Source organism: Oryza brachyantha, chromosome 8, assembly GCF_000231095.2.
Source record: "Oryza brachyantha chromosome 8, ObraRS2, whole genome shotgun sequence".
NCBI classification, from domain to species: Eukaryota; Viridiplantae; Streptophyta; class Magnoliopsida; order Poales; family Poaceae; genus Oryza; species Oryza brachyantha.
The window spans coordinates 5501618-5527141 of record NC_023170.2 but is presented as its reverse complement, the minus strand read 5'-3'; the positions used below and the strand labels follow the sequence as shown (position 1 = coordinate 5527141).

The 25524-nt window shown below is 47.0% G+C and overlaps 1 protein-coding gene across 1 annotated transcript; it reads right to left on the bottom strand.

The window, feature by feature from the left end:
* Positions 1 to 3363: 3363 nt before the first annotated feature.
* Positions 3364 to 5104, bottom strand: LOC102721575 (noroxomaritidine synthase 2-like). Its single transcript, XM_006659918.3, has one exon. It carries the CDS (start codon positions 5093 to 5095, stop codon positions 3518 to 3520), a length of 1578 nt encoding a protein of 525 aa, XP_006659981.3. The 5' UTR covers positions 5096 to 5104; the 3' UTR covers positions 3364 to 3517.
* Between the last annotated feature and the right edge of the window lie 20420 nt (positions 5105 to 25524).

Here is a 25524-nt window from a genome sequence, read left to right as displayed (position 1 = left end):
ACAATGTTGATTACATAACCATCATTCTTAGAAACAACTGAAAATAACACTTATTCTAACGAAAATGCAGCGGAAAGAAAGGTAGACTAGCTCCAGCGGGTACGGCTCCAGTCCACAGGCAAAGCTTCAACGGAAGGCTAGCTCACTCCTGAGAGTCTCCTCCATCGGACTCAACTTCTAGTTCTGGAGGGGAAAATTGAGCAAGGCTGAGTACAAACCACCGTACTCAATAAGTAGCATGGAAAAGAGGGTAATAAATGATGCATAAGGATCATCAAGGACAGGCTTCGGGTTAGTTGCAATAAAGCAGCACTTAAATAAATAACAGAGATTAAACCGAATAAAGGTAATTAAATACATTAAAGGATAAGTAAATAACAGTTATAAAATACCACAATACTGTCCAATGTTACACCACGTTGCGACAGGCCCAACCACTACTCAACGTCCCAAGTGAAAACCAGTTTACCTAAGTCATTAAAGGTTCACTAATCACAGTGAAGCTGGGAGTTCGCCCGTAACCGTGGGCACAACTATTCGAATAGGTTATACTCTAATCAGAGGTGTACTACTTTACCCACAAGACACGACTCCACTGCACTTGAACGTGCACCGACATACCATCATGGCATACCGGAAAGGAGACCGTGATAGGACCCGTCACATAACACTCCCTATTTAATCGCTCTGCACTTCAGGTTTCACCCCCGCCTTTACACCAAGTCGGGCAGTCCCCTCTTGTGCCTTGGTAGATCCGGAAGCAGCAGAGGCTTTCGTTACAACACGATTGCCCGTCCATACTCTATCACGCCTACCTTGCCTTGGTACGTCAAATAGTTCGAAGCCATGCTCCAGATCCCACCTTACCAATTCGGCATGTGGTTAGCACTTAATTACTTCCAGGGTTTCCCGTGAACCGGTCCTTAATTGTCATGGGTGCGACTCTCAAAACCGTGCACCCACAGCCCGCCATTAGCAGTATTTTAGTTGCCATTAACCCGAACCGGATAATGAATCATTATTACAGCTATCCTGAGCTAAACATGATTATTAACCCATGAGCTACTTGATCTAAGCACGGCTAAGCATTAACCTAGGCCTAACTCTAGTCAAGTTACCCCTGGTCTAGCATGAATAAAGTTGGATAATCAACGGCATAATAATAAGGATTACCCGAGAAATAAATGCAGTAAATACTTTAATTAAAAATGCATATTTAAATAAATAAAGTGGGGAATTTGCAATAATAGGTTCAATATGATCAAAGATGAGTGCCACTTGCCTTGCTCTGGCCCCTGGGGTACTTCGGCGACGATCTCGAAGTAAACCGGCTCTTCAGTGGGGTCCGAATCTAAGTGACAAAGCACAAAAATAAATAAAACAGGCACAAACTCTACTGAAATAGTAAAAGAAAGTATTTTTAATGGATTCTTGACAATTTTATGAATTTAATGAAATTTGAATGGGCCTAAACGGAGACTAGATGAATTACTTATGAATTTTAGAAGTTTTGTGGGTTTTTAACTAAACAGAAATGTCCTAAGTCGACTATTGCGCAATTAATGGGGCTGCTGACGTCGGCGAAGGAGAGAGGGAGGCGGTGCCGACAGGTGGGGGCCACCTGTCGGTGGGAGAGAGGGGAGGCGAGGAGAAGACAGATGGGGCTCAGCGGGAAGGGTGAGGGGATGGGGAGGCTGGCTTGCTGACATGCTGGGCCCACTCGGCAGCAAGAGGGGAGAGGGATGGGAGGCCCTGCCGGTGGGGACCACCGGTCGGTGACCCAGGGCAGAGAGGGGAGCACGGCGCCGGCCGGGCAGAGGAAGGCGGCGACGTTCGTCATCGAGGGCGGCGACCGGCGACGGGCGGCGGCGAATGGCGACGACCTGACAGGTGGCGACCGGTGACGACGCTAGGAGCGGCGGCGTGAAAGGGAGGATGGCGGCGGCTCGGGGTGGACAATGTCGGCGGCGCGACAGGAGGGAGGCGGCGCTCCGGCATCGACGGGATGTGTCGGCGACGGCGGGACGAGGGTGTCGGTGAGCGGAGGGACGACGACGAGGACCCAGGAGCACATGCGCGCGGCGGAGACGACAACCTCGGCGATGGCCCCCGGAGAGGAAAAGGAGGGTGGGGGAAAGCGGCGACGACTCACCGGCGACAGGGACGGTGGCGGCAAGTCAGTGAGACGGCGGGACACGGCATGACGCCCGACGGCGAGGGTGGCGAGGCGCGGGCGGCGAGATCAACTGCGGCGGCGGAGGAGGAGGGTGCGGCGGCGGTTCGGGCGGACGGAGAAAAGGCGGCGACGGAGCTCGTGCGAGGGGGTTTTATAGGGGAGGAGGCGCCGGCTAGGGCGGGACGGCCGGTGGAGACCGATTCGGCCCCGGTGGCGGATTCGGCGGTGGCTGTTGCGGGCGGCGGGTGGAGTCCGGCTCGGCCACGGCGGCGGCGCGGGCTCGGTTCGGCCGGGAGGGAGGTGAAGCGGACTTCGACGGCGTGGGCGAGCGGGCGCGGAAGCTTGTCCGAGGTGGCCCGGCTGGGAGGAGGGGAGGGTGCGCGGTAGAGGGGCGGCCGTGCGGGGGGATGGGCCGGCTCGGTTGGGCCGGCCCGGGAAGGAGGAGAGGAAAAGAAGAGAATGGAAAAGAAGAAGGAAGGAGGAAAATTGGACTTCAGCCCAGTTTGGAGAGTAAGGGGAAAAAGAAGGGAAAAAGGAAAGCCCCACTTTTGCCGAGTTTTAAATTAATTGGTTTGGCCAAATTTTATACTTCTTTAATTTGAGTTTAAATCTAGTTAATCGATTTACGAACCATGATTTAATTAAATTAATTTCTTTACAGGTATTTTTCCTGAGTTAATTAAGCTAATTATTATTTATGAATTTCCTTTACGAATTTAGGCTTGGGATAAAACTCCGGGTGTGACAGGTTTACACTTGTTTTAAGAGTTAAGAGTTATTTTATAACTGTTAAGTGACGCAAATCAAATTCGGCTCATAATTGAGGCAGAAATTGGATATTTTCCTTTTGTCTTGTCTTTTGTTTAATTGCCTAAAATCGCAATCATCTTTCCGTTCCTTTTACTTCCTTATTGTGAACACAAGAGAATAATAAAAAAGCCCACAGTCCATTCACAGTGATATGTGGCTGTTAATTAGTAGTCATTTCAACGTAGCAAATTGTCGTCCTTAGGCCGGTATTGGGACTCGTCGTTTTGATCTTTGTGATGATATTATATAGAGTAATTTTATCATCGTACCTCATAATACCTACTCAAAGATAAGAAAAATGCTCTATATAATATACTAATACAAGGAGGGAACAGTGTACATTTGAACCAACGCTGTTTTGTTTATATGTAGCATTTCCTAACGCAAACTTTATTCAAGTAGGACTAGAACACAAAAGCTGTTAGGTATAGTGTGGGATCATATTTATCGATGACTAAAGAGAACACATGCACTGTCTACTGTTTATTGTTTATTATAGTCACTGATATATATAATCCCGCACGCAAATTATTAAGTTACACGCTTCTTCACCTTCACCATGAGCCCATTCTTCATCTGCAGAAGGCAGGACAGCTTCGGCTCCACGGCCTGCCCTTCCACCACCTCCACATCGAAGTTCCACACCACGGCGGCGGCCACGGTCTTCATCTGCGCCACGGCGATGTCCCTGCCGAGGCACATCCTGGGCCCGGAGTTGAACGCCAGGAACTTGTGCGACGGCACGTACCGCAGCTGTTTCTTCCGGCCACCGTCGTCGTCGGAGAGCCACCTCTCCGGCCGGTACTCCCGGCAGTCCTTCCCCCACAGGCTCTCCATCCTGCCCATGGAGTAGAGGGAGACGAGGACGGTGTCGCCGGCGCGCACCTCGTCACCGCTCGGCATCGTGTCGCTGGTGAGAACCGTCTTGCGCTCGATCGGGCCCGGTGGGTACAGCCTCAGGGACTCCAACAGGGCGGCCTGCAGGTAGACGAGCGGTTTGGTGTCCTCGGCCGAAAAGGTCACCGTTGTGTCGTCGCCGTTGGCGGGCGAAGCTTTGCCTGACGCGACGATGGGTGCCAGCTCTTCGCGGATGCCGGACACGACGTGCGGGTTCACGGCGACGTTGTAGAAGAACCACGGCAAGGTCGTGCCGATCGTGTCGCGGCCGGCGATCATGTAGTTGATGAGCGCCGCACGCAGCAGGTCGGCGTTATTGTAGTCTGGGTAGTTGATGAGGGAGGAGAGCATGTCCGGCACTGCTTCCTGGTCGTCTTGCTGTTCGCCGGCATCGCCTCCATGAGTTTCCTTGGCCTTCCTCGCCTCCAACATCTCAGCGATGAATCTGTGAAGCACCGCGTGTGCTGCGGCGAGGTTCCTCTCCGGGCCGATACTGTGCCGTCTCATCGTCTTCCAGCAAGAAATCGGCACGATGTGCCGGAACAAGGCCACCTCCATGACTGTGTCCATGGCGGCCGAGACGTGCATGTCCGGCATGCCATCCGGACGCAGGAGACCAGGGTCCACACCGAACACCGGCATGGCGGTCACATCGAACACGAACCTCGCGATCAGACCCTGCATGTCGAACGGTGTCCCGGCGGTCGCCTTGCGAGCCAGGAACGGGAGGAGGCCACCCCGCACCTTCCCGAGGCAGCAGGAGGCCATCCCCGCGACCATCCGCGGGTTGGCAAGGATGCTCTTGAACTTGGCGCGCTGTCGCAGGGCAGGCTCGCCGTCGACTGTGAAGATGCTGCCAGCCACGACGTCGAAAATCTCACCGAGCTCGCTGCCCTTGGGGTAGTTGCCATGGTTGGAGGAGAAGATGTGCCGGACGTTCGCAGCGTCACACGTGATGAAGAACCGCATGCCGGTCGCCGCCGGGCCGTTCGCCACGAAGCTCTGCCCGGAGGCGGCGAGGACGGCGGTGAGGTAGTCATGCAGGCTGTGCAGGTTGGCGACCAAGGAAGGGAGCATGCCCAGAATTGGCCAATCCATGGGGATCAGATGATTCTTGGATCTGCAGTAGGTTATGCACAAGTAGAAGAAGAGAGACATTATCATCAGTGAGGAGATGATGAGTAGTTGTTGTAAGAATGGTGTCAGTGCCATTGCTAATGTGTATGATGATGTACTACTGGAGACAAAGAAGAGTTTATTTATAGGGAAAACGAACTGAGCTTCTTCCCATGCAGAGAACAACATTTCCAATGCCAGCCACGTAATAGATACGTCTAACTACCCTGGCTATATGCACGATCAACATGTGCTTTGGTAGCCAAGACTCTTTCCGGTGCTCTCTACTAGCAATAGAATTTAACTTACACCATTAATCTATTTTTATCGAATTATTCTGATTAAATTATATTAACACCTACTTCACTGTATACCAGGGCGGACGGTTGGCCAAGGAAGATAAATATAAGTCCGTGAGAGGAGGAGAAATGAATACGATAATATAGGAAGCTCTACTTCATTTTATACAATGGCTTCGACCATGTATAAGTATATTTTGCTGAACATTTGAATATGTGTGTAATATGTATTATTAAAATTATTGCTTATTATTTGTTCCTTTTTAAATATGCTACCTTTAATTTACTTATTTGTGTTTACTATGCATATGTATTGGAGGCTTTAAGACATCTTTTTCCAACTATCTATTAACGCTACCATATAGCAAAGACCACGGTCAAACTGGGCTTACGAGGGTGAACGAGAATATGCGACTGTCTGCAAAGATATGATACCTCCGTCCCATAATAACTTTATTTTTCGTTTTTCTGCATCCAACGTTTGACCATCCGTCTTATTTAAAAAAAAATTGTACAAAAACTTAAATAAATTAGTCACACATAAAGTACTATTTATATTTTATCATCTAGTAACAATTAAAATATTAATCATAAAAAAATTTCAATAAGACGAATAGTTAAAACATTGTATCAAAAAACTAAAAAATGAAGTTATTTTGGGACGGAGGTAGTATTATCGCACATGAACGAGTTAAGCCGTCCACCTAAGAAAATATATGTTCGTAAGCCGCTACTTGTTGACGTCAAAAATGTGATCAACGTATCACACACGAAGGATTGTGAGTCACTTCTTAGAATGCTCCAGTGCAGAACCTAAATTCTTAGAAGGTGCACGGGCTTGCTAGTCAGTTTGATCCTGCAACTGACACGATAAACACTAAAACAAGCCGATCGGCTATCGAGCCGATAGGTAACTAAGAAACCAATCGATCAGACGTTGATGTAGTAGTGTTCAGCTGATAGGCTGATCGATCGGTTATTGAAAGCTTGGATTGAGTGAGAATTCGATACATATAAACTCAAATAGTTAAATAAACAATGAATCATTTGGTACGATCGGTTTAAACCAACAATGAATCATTTGGTACGATCGGTTTAAACCAACTTGCATGTAATTTTCATAAGCTGATGCAGCACAAAATAATTGCCAATCTAAGTAAATCAAACCCGATTGGTGTAAAAATAATTCAGTAAGGCAATCGGCTACTCTATTGACGTAAATATAATGAACATGTCGGCAATGATCGGCAATGATCATCGGCTATAAATGACTGACAAACGATCAAGATCTATAAAATATCTAGCCTAACTTACTAAGAATAATCATAGAAGATCGGACCAAACCGAGATAGTTTAAGATTACGCCTAGCAATGTCAAGATAGATACTAAATAGATCTAGATCTAGATTACTATCAAGTCGATGAGCCGATGACAGATACAACCGGATCGGAAGATCAGACTTAACCGAGACAACTCTGATTTAGCTGACATGACTGCCGTGGCCAGCAAAACGTAGGACTTACCCCTTCGGCGGAGATCGAGACGATGCAGCCCTGCGTCGGGTGCCAAGTTCCGCCGATGATGAAATCTCGGTGATGAGTGTAGTGATGTGCAAAAAATTGTATTTGATCTGTGTATGTAGATGTAGATATAGGACCCTGGGTGTACATATTTATACCCATGGATGGATACGAGTCTATATTGGACGCGAAACACGATTCAAAATAGATAAAAGGAAATAATAAATTCTATTTGGACTCTAATTCTAGTCCCTATTGGATACGACACATATTCCCTAATAGATAAAAGAAAATAATAAGCCCGAATGAACTCTAACTCTAGAGATAAAGAAAAAAAAATCCTAAATTGACTCTAACTAATTGATAAAATTAAACACCATGCCTTGGTCTTCATAATTCATTGTTGAATTTAGACTCTAATGGATATGCTATCCGTCGGATGCTCGCGTCCTTTCCTTAACCGAATTCACTAAGAAATTTTACTAAATTTTGATGTTAACCGTCCCATCACAGGTTACTATCCAGTGTGTCATGGTAGCACATCGGCGCACGTTCATGTGTAGTGGAACTATGTCTTGTGGGTACAGTAGTACACCTCTGATCAGAGTAAACTCATTGGAATAGCCGTGTCCCTGGTTATAGGCAAACCGCCAGATTCACTGTGATTAGTCTCACTTAAATAATTTCATTAATCTAGAATTGGTTGGGACTGTTGCAACATGGTGTAATGTTGAACAATGGTTGGGCCTATTGCAACGTGGTGTAACATTGGACAGTGGAGGTTAGTAATTTCAATTACTTATTTATTTACTTTATTTTATGTTATTCTATTTCAATCACTATTGTTTATTAAATGTTGCTTTATGCAAATAACCCTTGCCCATCCTTGTGATCCAATGCATCATTTATTACAGCTTTTCTATACTACTTATTGAGTACCGTGGTTTGTACTCAGTTTTGTCTAATTTCCCCTTAGAGGTAGATTACGATTCGGACGGAGCTAACTCGTAGGAATGAAGCTAATCCGATCGTCAAGTGTTGACCGTGGACTGGAGCCATCGCTTCGTTGGAGCCAGCTAGCTAGTCTTTATTTATAGTTCTTCACTGCATTTCCTTAAAACTATTTATTCAATTTCATATGTTTCTAAGACGTGGTTACGTAATCAACATTGTCAATTTGTGTACCCTGGCTGGTCCTAGACAAGGGTTTTAATGCACATTTAGTTCAGAAATTCATGTGAAATTTCTGGGTGTGACAAGCAACCTGAAGGTTTTGTTGTTCCTGGAAAAGAGAACCTTATCTGTAGGTTGGAAAAGTCTCTTTATGGGTTAAAACAATCACCATGGTGTATTAGAATTTTAAAAGATCACAATTTGATAGTTGTGCTTATCACGAAGATGTTAATGGTTTAGCTATATATCTGCTTCTTTATGTTGGTGATATGTTAATTGTTGCAAAAGACAAATCAGATATAACAAAGTTGAAGGCACAATTGAGTAGTGAGTTTGAGATGAAGGATTTAGGTGCAGCGAAAAAATTCTCGGTATGGAAATTACTAGAGAGAGACGGTCTAGCAAGTTGTATCTTAGCAAGAAAGGCTATATTGAAAAGGTCCTTCATCGTTTCAATATGCATGATGCAAAACCAGTGAGTACTCATTTAGCTACACATTTCAGATTATCTTAAGATTTATGTCCACAATCAAAAGTTGATATTGAGTACATGTCTAGAGTTCCATATTCAAGTGCAGTTGGTTCATTAGTTGGAAGACAAGTTTGGAAGAAACTGTTGCCGTATCTACTGCTGAAGGAAAGTACATGGCTATTTCTGAAGCTTTCAAAGAAGCAATTTGGTTCCGAGGCTTTTATGCTGATCTTTGTGGAGTTACGTCTTGCAAAAATATATTTTGTGACAGTCAAAGTGCAATTTGACTTACAAATGATCAAATGTTTCATGAGAGAACTAAGCACGTTGATATGAGATATCACTTTATTAGAAGTGCTAATGTTGATGGTGGTGTTAAGGTATACCAGATAAGTACTTGTCGGAGTGTGAGCTCCTCAAGAAGGGATCCATGGGACCCCCTTTGTGAGTTAGGCCTAGGGGCTTACAGTTGGGGCCCAAAAGCCTCAATGCGAATGTGGGAGTAAATGCAAGGAACGACTCTTCATCGACGAGCTTCTGGGATGATAAAGGGAAATAATACAGGTTCAGGCCGTCGTGAGACATAATACCCTACTCCTGTTGTTTTGAGCATAATGTGAGTCAATGTGTCACAAGCTTATGTTGCTTCAAATAGGAGTCCCCTTCTAAGTTAGCAAGGGCATCCTTTTATATGGGTAAGGGGACACCACAACGGCTATAACTCCTATCAACAGCAGCTACATAGTAATCATCCAGTCTACAATAAGTAGGTCCTCGTTCTCCCCAGGATATATACGCGGCAGCGCCTTGCTGATGCCGCCCTACCCTTCGTCTGGTCAGGTCTGCTAGGGAGTGGGTGAGGCATGGCAGCCACGTCCTTTCCCCCAGTCCCGTCTGTTAGGGATTGGGTGAGGCATGGCAGCCATGTCCTCTCCCTCCGGTCCTGTTTGTCAGCGGGTAGGTGTGAGAGGGGCGATGCTCCTTGGAACTCGCTAACTTGAGCCGGGTAGCCGCCGCTGCCTCCTTGCAGCCGTCCGTCACATTTAACGCGACAGTGACGGTGGGACGACAGGCCATCCTTGAAGTGACAGAGATGTCACTATGCTGTTGGGAGGGCCTATCCTAGTGCACTTTTTATCTTGGGGAGAATAGGGAAGAGGAGCATGCCTGTACCGCATTTAATGCAGCGCTAGCGCACTCCAGTACCCATCTTGAGGGCAGCACGACGTACTAGGTACCCCTCTGTCGCAATCATGAGGTGCCGAGGCCACGCCTGACATGGAGTGGGCCCGATGGCCGCAATTCACGCGCCCGAGGAGGTCAGGGTGCTCCGACCCCCCTGCTCTTGCTGGTAGCCTTCCTTTCGGGCCCGACCCTAGGGGCGTGCGGTCCTGACGGGGTCGATGCCTTTGCCTCCTTTTTAGGGGCTCGGGTGTTGGGCCCATAGTCGCCGCGTGCCAACCGCGCGCAAGGGATATGGTCCTACTTCTTCGACAGTAGCCCCCAACGTTAGGCGGGGCCTGCAATCAGGCTTCGCCTAGCGCCTCACTTCTCTGGTGGTGTGCCCATAGAGACACAATAGGCTGCTCGGAAGTAGGTCTTTGGCTATACGGAACTGGGCCTGGCGGCCAGCGGCGATGATTCCCCTAGGTGCTCCGCATGTAATTATACGTGGGAGACGAGGAGTCGCAACCGTCTGTGCGCTGTCACCGTCCGTACCAAGATTCTGTCAAAAAAGGGGAGGCATGCTTCCAGTGGTGCGTGTGCGCGGGAATAAAGGAGTTGCGCCGTGCGTGGGTGAGTGGACTAGCGAGGGCGAGAAGATCGAGGGGCGAGCCAGGTAGTGGGAGCGAGATTCGAGGGGCGTGGGAGCTGAAGGGGCGCGGAGGTGAGCCAACATGTATAATAAGGGGGGTCCGTCCACTGCTTTCCCCGTTCCTTGCCAACCACCATCCTTGCACGCCCTTGGCCTCTAGCCCTTGCGCGCGCCTCCTCATCTCGCTCCTTCTTTTTCGACCGTCTTAGCCTTCCCCATTCATCAACGCTGTCCACTCCGCCCATGGCACGTGATTCCACTCCTCATCCGGGTAGTGTGCTCCCGCTGTCCCTGGTTGTTTCCGAAGCGCAGGCGGGCCTCCCAAAGACGTTCACGCGTGCGGTGCCGGGGCAGGTAGTCGATCGCTACGGCGAGGCCCGCCTGACGTCGGAGTTCCCTAACAAGGCCATCTTCATGGTCCTGTTTGTTTTGGTGGGCCTTGTTCTGGAGTTCAACAGGATCTAGATGCTGCACCTCAGCCCAACTCCATCTTCATCCTCCCCGTCTTTGTCCACTTGTGTGAGAGGTTCGTGGGCATGAGGTCGTCGCTTCCCCCTCTTCTAACACATCTTTTTGTTGTGTCGTTTGAAGGCCCTCGCGGTGATTGGGGGCTACGCGCTTCAGTTGCGCAGCGAGCGGAGCGCTAACTTCATCCCCCTGAGCCTCCAAACGAAGTGGGACGACTAGAAGATGAACTGGTCCTACACCAGCCTCCCCTATCAGGCCCGCCTTCAGTTGCCCTAGGGACCGCTAGTGTTGAACGACGGCTGGCTAGAGCAATTGACGATCGGCCCAGAGTTCAACACCGTCTTTAAACGCCTCTCAGGGCTACTCAACCAGGGCCTCACCAGTCATATCGTCTTCCGTGAGTTCCTATGCCGCCGCATCGCCGCCCTAGGAGCGGCCTCGCCCTGCATACACCTACAATGGCCCTGACGACGACATGCGCACACATGTTGGGGCTACCTAGGACTGGGATCAGGCGTCCTTCTCCCTGATGGCCCGGTGGGTGCTAAGCGTCAACGACGTTGCCCTGGCCCTGGTCCCTGGTCCCGGAGAGCATCCTACCGCTGTGTTCTGACCCGGGGAAGGACGATCTCCTGGTGGTGATGCGTGTAGTGGTGACGGGTACTGGTGGCATAGGCCTCTTCTCCAAGAGGGGTGGGCCCATGGACAATAGCCGTTATGGGTTCGTAGGCCCTTTAGGCCCACGAGCACCACCGGGGGCACGGGCCTGCCACCCGACAGCCGGGTGAAGCCAAAGAGGGATGGTGACGACTCTCCCCCTTCCTCTCCCGTCGGGCGCGGTCCAGGCTTCATCCCTCCGTCCCGACGGGGTGCAACACCTCGTGGCATTGTCCGGTGCAAGTCTGGCCGCCTAGGACGATGGGGGGAAGAAGAGGCTTCGCAAGGTCGGGGAGTCCTAGCTGTGCCGGATCCTCGAGGTGGAACCACCGGAGTGGACCTTCGACCCCTCCCGAAGGTATGCTCGCCTACTTCCATTCTTCCTTCGCCTTCTTGTTTTCCATCCATAGGTCCTATGTGTGGGTTCTCCCAGCCACCGGAGTTACAGCCGCCCGACTAAGGGCTGGGCCTCCTAGGGGCCAACACCCCGGGAGGAGCCGTTGGGACACACGTAGGGGACAACCTGGCAGCCGGCGGTGATTCCGAGCCCATCACTCGCTCTGACCATAGCGGAGGCAGCTCTCGAAGGAGGGAGCCCAGGGTCCGGGGCGAGGGTGTCCGGCGAACCGCGCCGGGGGACACCACCACGTCGCAGCCCTGTTGACGTCAAATGTGATTCGACGTGTCACACATGAAGGCCCGGCAGTCGTTTCTCAGAATGCTCCAGTGCAGGACCTAAATTCTTAGAAGGTGAGCAAGCGTGCCAGTCAGTTTGATCCTACAACTGACAAGGTGAAGAATAAAACAAGCCGATCGGCTATCGAGATGATAGGTGACTAAATATCCAGCTGATCAGACGTTGGTGTAGCAGCGTTTAGCCGATAGGATGAATCATCGGCTATAAAAAGTTTGGATCGACTAGAAACTTTATAGGAATAGACTTGAATTAAATATTGGACCAAGGTAATCCACCAAGTTACTTATTAATCTTACTTGATCGGACGAGCCCCTATAACCAGATCAAACCAAACATACATAGATTAGCTTGCAGTCGAGCATGATATAATTATAGAAAACATGAAGATCGATAAGGCTAATGAATAAACTGATGAATTACTTGGAATAATCAAATAAACAATGAATGCTTTGTTGCGATCGGCTAAAACCAATTTGTGTGTAATTCTCGCGAGCCGATGTAACATAAATACTGCCGATCTGACTAAATCAAGCCGATTGATGTACAAATAACACAGTAAGACGATCGATACTCTATTGATATAAATATGATAAACATGTAGATTGGCAAAGATCATTATCTATAAATGGCAGACAATCAATCGAGATCTATAAAATATCTAACTTAGCTTACTAGAAATAATCATAGAAGATAAGACACAACCAAGACAGTTTAAGATTACGCCTAGCAATGTCAAGCTAGATACTAAACAGATCTAGATCGCTATCAAGCCAATGAGCCGATGACTGATAACTTATCGGCTAGTATTCCGATAAAACGATTAACAAAATATATCAATCTAATATAAACCATCTGATAAACGCAATCTACTAGATCGGACCGAACCAAGAAAGTATTAGATTGAATATGTCAAATAGAAAATATAAAACCAACGTAGATCGCCCAAACTGGTCGACCAGATCAACTCAAGATACCGAAGTAACTCAAGCTAAAACCGATACGATAACTAGCAATCACACAACCAGATTAGAAGATCGGACTAAAGCACGACAGTTCTAATCTAGCCGATATGATTACCTTGGCCGGGAGATTACCCCTCCGCCGGAGAACGATAAGATGCAACCCCGCGTCAGGTGCCAAGTTCCGTCAGTGTTGAAACCTCGGTTAGGAGGGTGGCGATGCGCCGAGAGTAATTGATCTATTGATTGAGAAGTAGACGATTTACAATGACCCCGGGCATAGATATTTATACCCTTGGGTGAATAGTAGTACATGTCGAACACAACACACGACTCGTAATAGATAAAAGGAAATAACAAATTCTATCTCTAATACGACACATGTTTCCTAATAGATAGAAAGAAAACAAAAATTAGAACTAAGTTACACTCTAACTACCAGATAGAATTAAGTTACACGGACTGTGATTATTCCCGAATCTATCTGTAACATCCTAGGCCAATCAGACTCTATTTCTTATCCGATCGAGACTCCATCGGCTGAATCCGAGTCGCATTCCAATTGCTTCCTGTCCGATTGCCCTGTTTCCTACCCGCTTCGGTCATTAATCTTGTTTTAGTTTCCAACGGCAATTTTCCAAATTCTGGCGTTAACACATGCCCCCAAGTTTTGAAGTATGATAACTCATGCTTCAAAATTATCTTCTCTCCTTAGGCTGTGATGACTCCAAAGCTTTTCTTCTCCTACCTCCTGTAATTGGCTTTCATGAACCAATACTGCTTGAATGAGATGGGCCAAACTTGCAAACTCGTGGCAAAAGAATTTGTGTTTGATAGGTTCTAGCAGTCCTCCGAATGCAAGCTTTGCCAATTGTTTATCATTTAAGCTCAAATTATAGCATTGGCTGCAAACACTATGAAACCTTTGTATATATTTCATAGCCGATTCACCTTCCTACTGCTTAACCAGAATTAAATCTGTAAGTCTCAGCTCATCTGTTCCAGCAAAGAAAATTTTATGAAATTTTGTCTCTAGATCGGCCCACCTTTTGATAGAATTTGGATGTAATGATGAAAACTATGTGAAAGCTGATCCAGAAAGTGACAGTGGGAACAATCGAATCTTCAGGGTGTCATGAGCCGATGCCTCTCTCCACATTGTGCTAGGAATCGACTGACACGTTCAATTGTAGCAACATCATCTTGCCCCGAAAATCTAGAGAACTCTGGTATCCTGTATCGGTGTGTTCCGTGGCGGTGGCCGCCGCGAGGTCGTCAGCACGCATTTCCACGCAGGCCAGCGCCATCTTCATGTCACCATGTACCGTGACGGGGCCGCTCGGGCCCGACATCTTGAGCTGGCGATAGGCATAGTGGGTGGCCACCTTGAACTTCACCAATGTCAGCCTACCAAGCACGACGTTGTAGGGCAGACTGAGGTCCGCCACATTGAAGTCGACCCGCTCTGTGCGGAAGTTGGCGGGTCCACCGAAAGTGACAGGGAGCGAGATCTTCCATAAGAGCCAGACCTGGCATGACGTCACTCCGATGATGGGGTGGGATGGCATAAGATACATCCCCGTGGCCTTGATGGTATCAAAGGCCCTTGGGGCCACGTCTCCGTCTATGATAACGCGGCACACCTTAAAATTGCAGATGGTGGGAGAGGTCACCAGGGCTAGGTGGCCGTTATTGCCGATGCTCGCGGGGTGGTCAGACTGGTCGAAGATGAGGGGTACCTTCGACCAGCGTGACTATCGTGCCGACTCATGAGATGGCACTGCGGCCAGAAGCTCGCGCTTCATGGCCACCAAGCTGCGGCGGGAGGCTTGGGCACACGCTCCCCCTTCCATGGTGATGATGGCATGCTCAGCCTCCTGGTAGCTGATTTTCCACATAGGCCACCGGGGGCTTGCCCTTGCGGTCTTCCTTCTTCTCCTGCTCATACTCCTGTACGCGGTTGGCCAAGTTGTTGACCAAACGGCACTCGACGAGGCTGTGGCGGGAGGTGTTGTGCACGGAGCAGCACTTGTCCACCAAACGGTCTTTGTCGATGGGTTCGTCATGGCTGCTCGCAGTTTTCCCCTTGCGTTGAGGATGCGCGGCGCTGTCGATGGTGAGGACATGCCCTTCCTCGCCGCCTCGCGACGATTTGTTCTACTGCTAGCTTCATCGGTCCTTGCGGGACTCGGACGTTGCTGCTACAGGGGTTGAAGTGGCTGGGCCGGATGGGTTCGTAGCCCAAGGCCTCATCCCTTCTAGCCACATGGTCCGTGAGCCCGAAGAGCTCGCTCCGTGTTCTCGGGCGCCTTGGAGGCGATTTTCTCTAGCATGCAGTTGTGTCGGACGACATTCCTGAATGCATAGATCACCGCATGAGCGGGAATGCAGGGGATGATGTTGCGTACCTGGCAGAACCATTGGAAGTACTGGCTGAGGGACTCGTCGTCCTGACGTTGTACTATGTGAAGCTCCGCCTCCTCCCTGTGGCACGGATATGTGCCTTGGATGTTCATGATGAATTGCGGGCATAGGTCCTCCCAGGAGTGGACGGATGTGGCTGGGAGGTTCATTAGCCAGGCACGTGCCTGGCCCTTTAGTGCCATAGGGAAGAAGTTCGCTATGACCTGGTCATCGCCACCCACCACCTTGATGATCGTGGTGTAGATCTGGAGGAATTCGGCGGGGTTGACGCTGTCGTCATTTTTCTCCATCAAGTGGGGCCGAAACTTTGAGGGCCAGCAGATGCTCCGTAGGCTCACAACAAAGGCCTGGCAACCACCTTTGGAGGAGGGCGACGGTGGGGGGCATGTGACCACCCGTCGGGGGTGCACACCCCTCGGGGTGAGACACTGCCCGTGGCTTGCATGGATGAGAGTGGCGCGGGGCACGCCATCGGTTGGTGGGCACCCGCTCCTCCTAAAGGAAGAGTGCTCTCCACCAACCGCGCGTCGCGACGCGCGTCATGCTGCCTTTTGATGCTCTGATGAGCATCGCTCTCGGCATACTGCTCCCCCGCACGTCGTCGCCTGCCGATAGCGGCGATGCTTGGCGGCCTCGCGCCACCGAGGCGGTCCTTTGTGTCCACCATCGCACGGCTGACGAGATGGACGACATGCTGTGAGATATGACAGTGGATGAGTGGTCGGGGGCGACTAACTGCCGCTACGCTGTCGTGACCAACATGGCCACATCGTCCAACCAACGTTGGGTGTTAGGCCCTAGGTTGGGGGTGATCGGAGGATGTCGTAGGAGCGCCTCGGTGGCTTGGAGGCCGCCTTCCGGGGTGCCAAAACTCCAGGCGGTGCCGCTCCTGGCCCTCGCGTCGTCCCCCAATATGCCCGCTGGGATGGGGTTTAGAGGGGGCCGCGACGGCGGTAGCCTGCACTGCTGCGTGGCCTCCCCTTGCCCCTGGGGCGCCGATTGGCGATGGTAGTGGGGGTTGTATTCGCCCCCATCTGCGGTGTCGCTATTGTCCACAACGTCCTCCACAACCACATTTTCCGCCAGCTGGCGAGGTGGTGGCGGGGGAACACCATTCTCTGCTCCTTCCGTCATAGTTGGCTGAAGAACACGATGATCAAGAAGAAGAAGAAAACTCCCAGAGGGCGGGAAGCAACGGTTTCAAACCCCAAACAACGTGCCCCCTACCTAGCGCGCCAGCTGTCGGAGCGTGAGCTCCTCAAATGGGGATCCGTGGTACCCCTTTGTGAGTTCGGCCCAGGGGTGCAAAGTTAGGACCCAAAAGCCTCAATGCGAATGTGGGAGTAAATGCATGGAGCAGTTCCGGGAAGACAAAGGGAAATTATATAGGTTTAGTAGGCCGTGAGGCTTAATATCCCACTCCTGTTTTTTTGAGTACTATGTGAGTTAATATGTCACAAGCTTCTGTTGCTTCAAAGAGGAGTCCATTCTAAGTTAGCTAGGGCCTCCTTTTATATGGGTAACGTGACACCACAACAACTATAAATCCTATCAGCAACAGCTACATTGGTAATCATTCGGCCTGCAACAAGTAGGTCTTCTTTCTCCCCAGGATACGTGGCAGATCCTTGCTGATGCCACCCTACCCTTCGTCCGGTCCCGTCTGTTAGGGAGGCGTGGCAACCACATCCTTTCCCCCTGGTTCCCTCTGTCAAGGAATGGGTGAGACATGGCAGCCACGTCCTCTTCCTCTGCTCCCGCTGTCAGTGGGTAGGTGTGAGAGTGGGCGCTCCTTGGAACTCGCTAACTTGAGCCACGTAGCTGCCCCTGCCTCCTTGTAGCCGTCCGTCGCAGTTAATGTGACGACGACGGTGGAAGAACAGGCCATCCTTGAAGTGATAGGGATGTCATTGTGCTATCAGGAGGGCCTGTCCCAATCCACCTTTTATCCGGGAAAGAATAGGGAAGAGGCGCATGCCTGCGCCACATTTAATGCAGCGCTGGTGCACGCCAGTGCCCATCATGAGGGTGGCGCGGCATGCTAGACACCCCTCTGTCACAATAAATGCGATCACGAGGTGCCGAGGCCACGCCCTACGCAGTGTGGGCCTGGCGACCGCAATCCACGTGCCCGAGGGGGTTGGGCCGACCCCCTGCTCTTCGTGGTGACCTTTCTTTCGAGCCCAACCCTAGGGGTGTACGGTCCTGACGGGGCCGACCCCCCTTTGCCCCCTTCTTTTCGGGGGCTCGGGTGTTGGGCCCACTGTCGTCGTGCGTCAACCGCGTGCAGGGGATACCCCTGGGCCCACATCTTCCATAGTACTTATGGTAACCCAGTTAATATGATGACAAAGTCAATTTTCTAACTGTATAGTATTGCAGCGGATCTACTTGCGTGTGCTTGTGGTTGGCAGCCGGCTTACGAACAAAACAAGCCCATCTCTATAAATGTTGTAGGAAAACAGGCTAGCCAATCACCTGGGTAGACTCATTTTAACCGTACAGTAGTCCTGTCGTGGTGAATAGTTTGTCTTCTTTATCCATTTGGTAGCATTTTTTTTCACATGGTTTTGTGAGTGTACAGGAGTCACGATCGGATCAGTGCATATTTTTCGCGAAACGATTTTCATCACCAGCACGCAGCACGTACAGAACGTCAATCTCATTAATCTGTGGTGACCCGACCCTCGCATTGCTGGATTGTCTAATCTTCACTGTTTAAATCGATTTATTTGATCAAAGTTAGCACACATATATCCTATCCACAGTTTCTTTGATAATATATGTTGGTGGGGAAATCACAGTGGAATTAATTTAATGTTCTTAATTCGATTTATTATAGTATTAAATAGCTATAAAAATTTGACAATTTTGTGTTTTTAATCAAGAAAAGAACATAATCATACTCTTTCGTATTTAAGCAGTGGGTTTCCTTAAATATGTACTGCCTCCGTTTCATATTGTAAAACTTTTTAGCATTGCCTAAATTCATTCATTAGCATTCATATAAATATAGAAAATGTTAGAAAGTCTTGCTTTACGAAACAGAGGAGTATTTGTTTTTATCTCTTTGGTCCAAGGAGCTGGCTCCATTTCGTGTGGCAGACCATAAGGTCCGATCCCTGTAATGGTATGATTCGATTTTTATGTCAATTGTTCAATATCCAAAGCACACCGGTAGCCTAATTTTTTTCTTTTAATTTGCTTATGTTTATAAGCTAAAATTTAAAATTTTAAAGTTTAATTTGAAGTAGATTTTGGGTTATTTTATTATGGTTTATTTTTAGTATTAGCTTTTAGATCTCTAATAACATCTAATAAAATTTCTATTCATGTTATTGTTCATTTGTAAATATATCGGTTAGTTTTTTCCACTTAAAAGACAAACGATCGCTTATGGAGCTGCTCTAAGGCGTAAGGGATATATTTAGGGTACTTGAGTTTACTTGATTCGATAGAAAGAAGAACATGATCATGGGAACTACTAGTCAACATGAACAAATTGATAAAAACAAGGAGGTACCTTTGGGTGCTATAGCTAAGATTAGATTAACCACAATCTTTCTACTGCACCGAAGTGCTAATATATATATTCTTTTTAATTGCATGAATGGCCTCACGTCAATGCATCGCCACTGCGTATATAATGTTGCTTTCAGCATTCAATTTGGTGTCATGGGCACGTACACGCGATCATGATCGACACTGTGAGTGAAAATTACAGAAAGTTGACAATCGACGACAGCTTCTTGGACTTAAAAACGGAACTCATGTTTGCATATATATACCAAATTACTCTATACAGTTGGATAATTAATACTTGTCATTCAGATAGCTATACGGTCTTTAAATCTATCTTTAATTATATTTTCTACTTATATATATATATAATATTTATTTTTATTAAAGATTAATTGTGACTCATCTGATATAGTGTTTCTAAACTAAGTATTTGTTGACAATAGACGCACGTTCGTTCCAACCAAGTCGTCAAAATCAACCGGCTGGCTGAACCAAACGACTAATTTAGACCAAATTAGCAAAAGAGGATAACTAATTACGTGATGACAGAGAAATGCTCTCTGAGCAAATTAAAAAATATTCTCGCTTTTGTAGGGGAGAACCGATTGCTTTTCGACACAAAACGTCGAGGGTTAACTAAATTCTAATTAAGGCTATTATATGAACACATCCATGAAGCGAGATAACAATCTAAAGTAAACAAATGGAAGTAAAATATATAAAAGTTAATCTATAGTCGATGAATTCGATGGAAGGCTCCAACCGGCCGTACGCTTCGATCAGTATGTGCATATATACTGAGAGATCTGATCTTCAGTATGTACAGCGTGCGGAAGGTAATTTGTTTTTACATCTCCAAGTTAATTCCACTGTTGATTTGATTGATTGGAGCTGCGCATTCTGCTGCTCCCGACGAAAAGATATTTGTAGATAGCAATGGCTTTTTTCTTATACTTATAAGCTAAAATTATAATTTTTAATATACAGTTTAAGTTAATTTTAGGTTTTTATCATACTTTATTTTTTATTTTTCGATGCTAAGAATACATATATAAAGCTTTTTCACAAATTATTTTTTACTTATAAATATATTGCTTGGTTTTTTCCATCAATGACCAAAAGATCCCGTCCGAATCTCTGATGACTGCACATGCGTGGCGATGATGATTTTTTAATTTTTAATTTTATTTAATAAATAATTTACAATACTATATTTTTATTTCAAAAATTTATAAATGTAACCGCCGGCCGCCCTCCTGGAGAGCAGAATGATAACGTGGCAGACGGTATCGTGCCGAATAAGCGCTTTAGCCCTTTGCCGCTCTCACATCCCAAAGGGCGGCAACGGAAAAAGTGCAAAATACGCACGACTGCATGCATACAAAAATCCAAGCGACCGTACTTAATGCAGGACCATGAGATCCAAAATTTTTGGCTCTAGTGGATGACCATGAGATTGGAAAGAAATTGCATGCGAAGATTTTCCACTTTCTTTTTTTTCATGTGTGTATTAATTATTTAAATGCAAAAAACAATTGCATGCAGTCTCCAATTGCATGCATTCTCTTCGTGAATCCATAGAGAGAAATTTCTCCCTCCTTGACAGATTCATTTTTGTGCATGCAAGCACATGTGTCTCATTAATTACTTGCGTTTTAGTAAGATGCGAAACAGACATGCAGAGTCAATCAACAGCCGGCATTTTATTTTTATACATGCATGCATGCATGGATATAAATTATGGAGATAAAAAAAATACATACAGCCGCTTTATTTTTCATATGCATGCTTGCAAAGATTTTCCCGATCAATCAACAGCCGGCCATGGATATTAATTATTGAGATTCAAAAAAAATAAATGCAGTGGCGCATATTTTGCACTTTGCCTCTTACCACCCTTACAAAGGACGGCAAGGGGCTAAAGCGTATAATCGGCACGGCGCCATCCCCGGCGTGCTCCCCACCATCTGCCACGTCATCATTTACAGCTGTAAATTTTTTAAATAAAAATATAGTTTTATAAACTATTTATTAAATAAAATTAAAAATAAACTAGCCAAACACAAGTCTCAAACGAACAAACAGATGGGCTAACATAAAAATCATTAGGGCCAATCGAAACAACCAACCAAATTAGTGAAAAGTCCACCTTGACTCTCTTAAAACTAGACCGAATCTAATTCGTTTTTGATTGAGGGGGTACGAAGAAGGGAGTCAAAGTGAACTTTTTTCCTTACACCGTTAACACCTTCTAGCTACAGCGATGGCCAAGGAGCTGCTTCACAAGCACTCCGAGGCAGGAAGATGACGATGAACACCTCCTCCCAGTTATGCTACTCGGCTGAGATAGTTGCTTGGGAGGCATGGGACGACAACAATTTGTTTGGTCGGCCTATTTTCCTTTCCTCCAATTTGTTAGCGAAAATGTCTATTGTGAATCCCTGGACTATGTTTCGAGTCTGATTATCTGTCACTCAATCCTAAATTTTGGTTCAAAGACTACTCTAACTTTCAAACCGGTGCAAATCGACACACTCGGTTGTTTTCGCAGCAGTTTTCGCTAGTGTACGTGGCACGCTGATCTGGTCCACTATGTCGAGTTATCAATCTGTGTGGCATCCACTCCCTTTATCCATTTCACAGTATAAGACTTTCTAGCGTTATCTAGATTGATATAGATGCTAATAAATCTAGACATATATACAAATTACATACATTCATCAATAAATAAATTCAGACAAGACTAAAAAAATCTTACAATATAAAACGGAGGTACTAGCTCTTATAGAAAAAAAAACTCATATGGCCTACCTGTCATGCATTACACCTTTTTCCCGATCTTTCCCTTCTCTACCTCTGCTCTCCTGGATGTCAGGAGAGGAGGAGCTCCTACTGCAGTGTAACGCGTAGGCTACGATAAAAAGACAGTGTGGATGATGTTCTGTCCTAAAATTGTCCTATATAAAAGCTGCCTAACAGTAATAGTTCTGTGGTCAGTTGATCCATTATTGACACAAGGATTTGATCAGAAAAGCAACAGTATTTTTTTTTAAAAAAAAAAACATGTTTGGCTTAGGACAGCATCCATGATACTGGCGGTAAACCTTGTTCAATTCAAAATTGAGGGTTCGAATTTCTAACTAATAAATTCTGGTAAACCCTAGGTACGGTTATAGGCCAGGTGACCATGATTCCAATGCAGACCATTACTCATAAATATTTGCTCCGAAACCATGTTAGTTCACTGCATTCATGTGTTTCTTCCTTTGTGATAGCATGTCCTCATTTTTATATGGAGTAATTTTACTATAATCAAGAAGACATTGGGAGGTTTTATTTTCCATACAATCTTAAAGAAGTCCGTGCTGATGGATGTGAGTCTGCCACAAACATCAATATGACAAGCGTGTACATATTTGTTGACCAATGCAGCCAAATTCAAATGTGTGCAAGGAGGTGGTTGTGAACTTGCAACAATATATACCAGGCCACAGGTGATGGTTTGATCATTTTGGGACGAAGAAAGTAAATTTGTAAATTGGTGGTCATGTTATTGTTAATGGGTGTTTGAGAATAATGGTTTGATCTTAATTAGATCATCTTAAGTATTATTACAGAACATTACAATGCACATGAATTTTGCTAGTCTAGTATAAATTTTGGTACTACTTTCTTGTAGACGGCAAAATCCCACTTATACTTTTCTTGTGTATTTTATATGGAAAAGGTGTAGATTGCCTTTTTTGCAAGTGTAGTGTGACGGGCATGTTACAATAGTGATAAATAAAATCTCTACAGCATCAACTAGAATATCTTGCGTGTAAAGATAACCACTCGGTACGCGGAGTAGCGGAATTAGAGTTAGTACAACCGAGCCCGACGAAGCGTGCGTTGATGTAGAGGAAGTCCTCTCCTTCGTGCACAAGCATATCCTTGTTGCATGAACTTTGCTCCTCGTGTTCCCACACTGATCAACACTGCAATGTAATAGCGCATTTGCCGGTACCCACACATCAGGGTGGAATGCTGTTCTGGACATGCTAGCTCCCTCAACTTCTCACCCCCCATATATATAGAGCTTGACTAAGCTCAAAGGTCCATAAGGAATCCTATTCAGACGTCTATCCAAACTAAGCACATGTTGGATCTCTATCCAACTCTTCATTCCAACCCATTAAGTTTGCGACCCGGTAGATTCGTGCCTACTCGGCTGTAACCCAAAAAGCAGTTTCTAGCAAGTCATATTGACTCTCTATTTATACATAAAGATCACATCGATCAAACATGTAGCATGTTTGTGTCCCTTTACCATACTATATTGATTAAGCACAAGGCGAGGCATGTGCCATCCTTTTAATAGCTTAAATCATTCGATCAATCACTCGTGATTACTCCACAATCACTCGGCATGGCTATACACTTCCTTAATCTATTACATCAAGAAACCATGAACTCCCTCATAAACTAGGAGAGGCAAATATCATCTCTATTACTCGGCGGCGATGGCCGGGAGAGAAAAAAAGGGAAGGGAGGGGAAAAGGGTGGCTCACCAGTGACGGGAAGACGACGGTGAGGTCGGCGTGCGTGCAGCACAAGGGGTGACGGAGACCAGTGCGAGGGACGAACGCTAGTGCGGGAGATCGGCGGCGTTCGGGTGGCGTGGGAAAATCCGGTGGCGGTGTTCGGGTGGGGGCTTAAATAGGGGGGAGGACGGGCCAACGGGTGGGGTCCACCCATTAGTGGGAGGCGGGCACGGGCCCACGACCGAGGGGCGGCTGACAAGCGGGCCTCGCCTGTCGGTCGCTCGCGGGCAGAGGGAGGCGTGGCGCGGACTAGGCTAGCACGAGGAGGAGTTGGGCCGGCGCTCGCGGGCACACGAGCCAGGGAGAGGAGGCAGGCTGAGCTGGGGTGACTTGGGCCGGCCTGGAGGGAGGAAGAAGACGGAGGGACAAGGAAAAGGAAAGGGAGAAAGATTTTGGCTGCGGCCCAAATCTGGAAAAAAAAGAAAAAGAGGGGAAAAGAGAAAAAGAGAGGAAACCTCACCTGCCAATTTTTAAATTAAATTTTTGGGGCAAATTTTATAATTTGAATTTCAACTTTAAATCTAGTTAATGATTTAGCGGACCTCGATTTATTTCGATTAATTATTAGAGGGTATTTTCCTGAGCTTTAATTAGGCCAGTTATTAATTAACAATTTCTTTATTGAATTTGGCTTGGGAAAGAAACTTGGGGTGTGACACCGCCTGCTCGTCTGCATCGCCCGCTCCTCCGCTGACGCCGTCGCACGACGGCTACCCTGCGGTTGCTGTCGTCTGCCGCTCCCCACGGTCGCCGCCGCCCGCCGCTCCCCTGTGGACACCGTCGCTCGACCACTGCCCCGTGGTCGCCGTCGGTCGCCGCATGTAATCCGCACCACCGACGATCGCCCGAGCCATTGGAGTCCGCCGCCGTCACCGCTGGTTGCCCCGACACTAGCTCCCTTTTAGCGCTAGAATTTAGAAACAGTCGTTAAAGAATTAATCAGGAACAGTGACTGAATTAGACAAAAAAGAAGGGCAATCGGACTGAAGAAAAGGTGGAAAACGACTTGGATTCAGTCGATGTAGTATGAATTATATTGAAAAAGGAGTCCGATTGACTTAAAAGCATGCAGATAGATTTGCAAACAAACTAGTATCTAAGGTACTGATGTAGTCTGATGTAGTCTGCGTAGTCTGTGTAACTTTTTATTTGTAAATATTAGAGTTTGTTTCAGATAAGAGCATTTTTCCTATCCTTAAGGAGGTACCATGAGATACCACTGTTTTCTATGTAAAATTTAGTACCTTCTTGTATCTAAGTTACCAAGGGGTACGTAATTTTACATAGAAAACAGTGGTACCTCTTAGTACCTTCTCAAGGATGGTAAAATTACTTCTTAGATAATATCTTTAGTTAGAGTCCGATCGGGACTTGTTTGTTTTCTTTTATCTATTACGGAACAGTCTTATCCACTAGGGATTAGAGTTAGAGTCTAAATAGGACTTGTTTGTTATTTCTTTTTATCTATTAGGAGTCGTGTGCCATGTCCGACATTGACTACTATGCACCCATGGGTATAAATATGTACGCCCGGGGTTATTGTAAATCATCCAGTTTTCATAATACAAATTAATTTCTCTCGGTGCATCGCCACCCTCCTCACCAAGGTTTCATCAGCAGAGAACTTGGCACCTGATGCGGGGCTGCATCGTCTCGATCTCCGGTGGTGGGGTAAGTCCTACGTTCCGCCGCCCTCGATGATCGTATCGGCTAGATTAGAACTGTCCGGTCCAGTCTGATCTTCTAATCTGGTTGTATGACTACTAGTTATTATATCAGTTTTAGCTCAAGTTATTTCTGTATCTTGGGTTGATCTGGTCAACCACTGTAGGTAATTTACGTTAATTTGATATTTGCTATTTGACATCTTCAATCTCGTACTGTCTCATTTCGCGGTCGGTCCGATCTATTAGATTGTATTTATCAAATAGTTT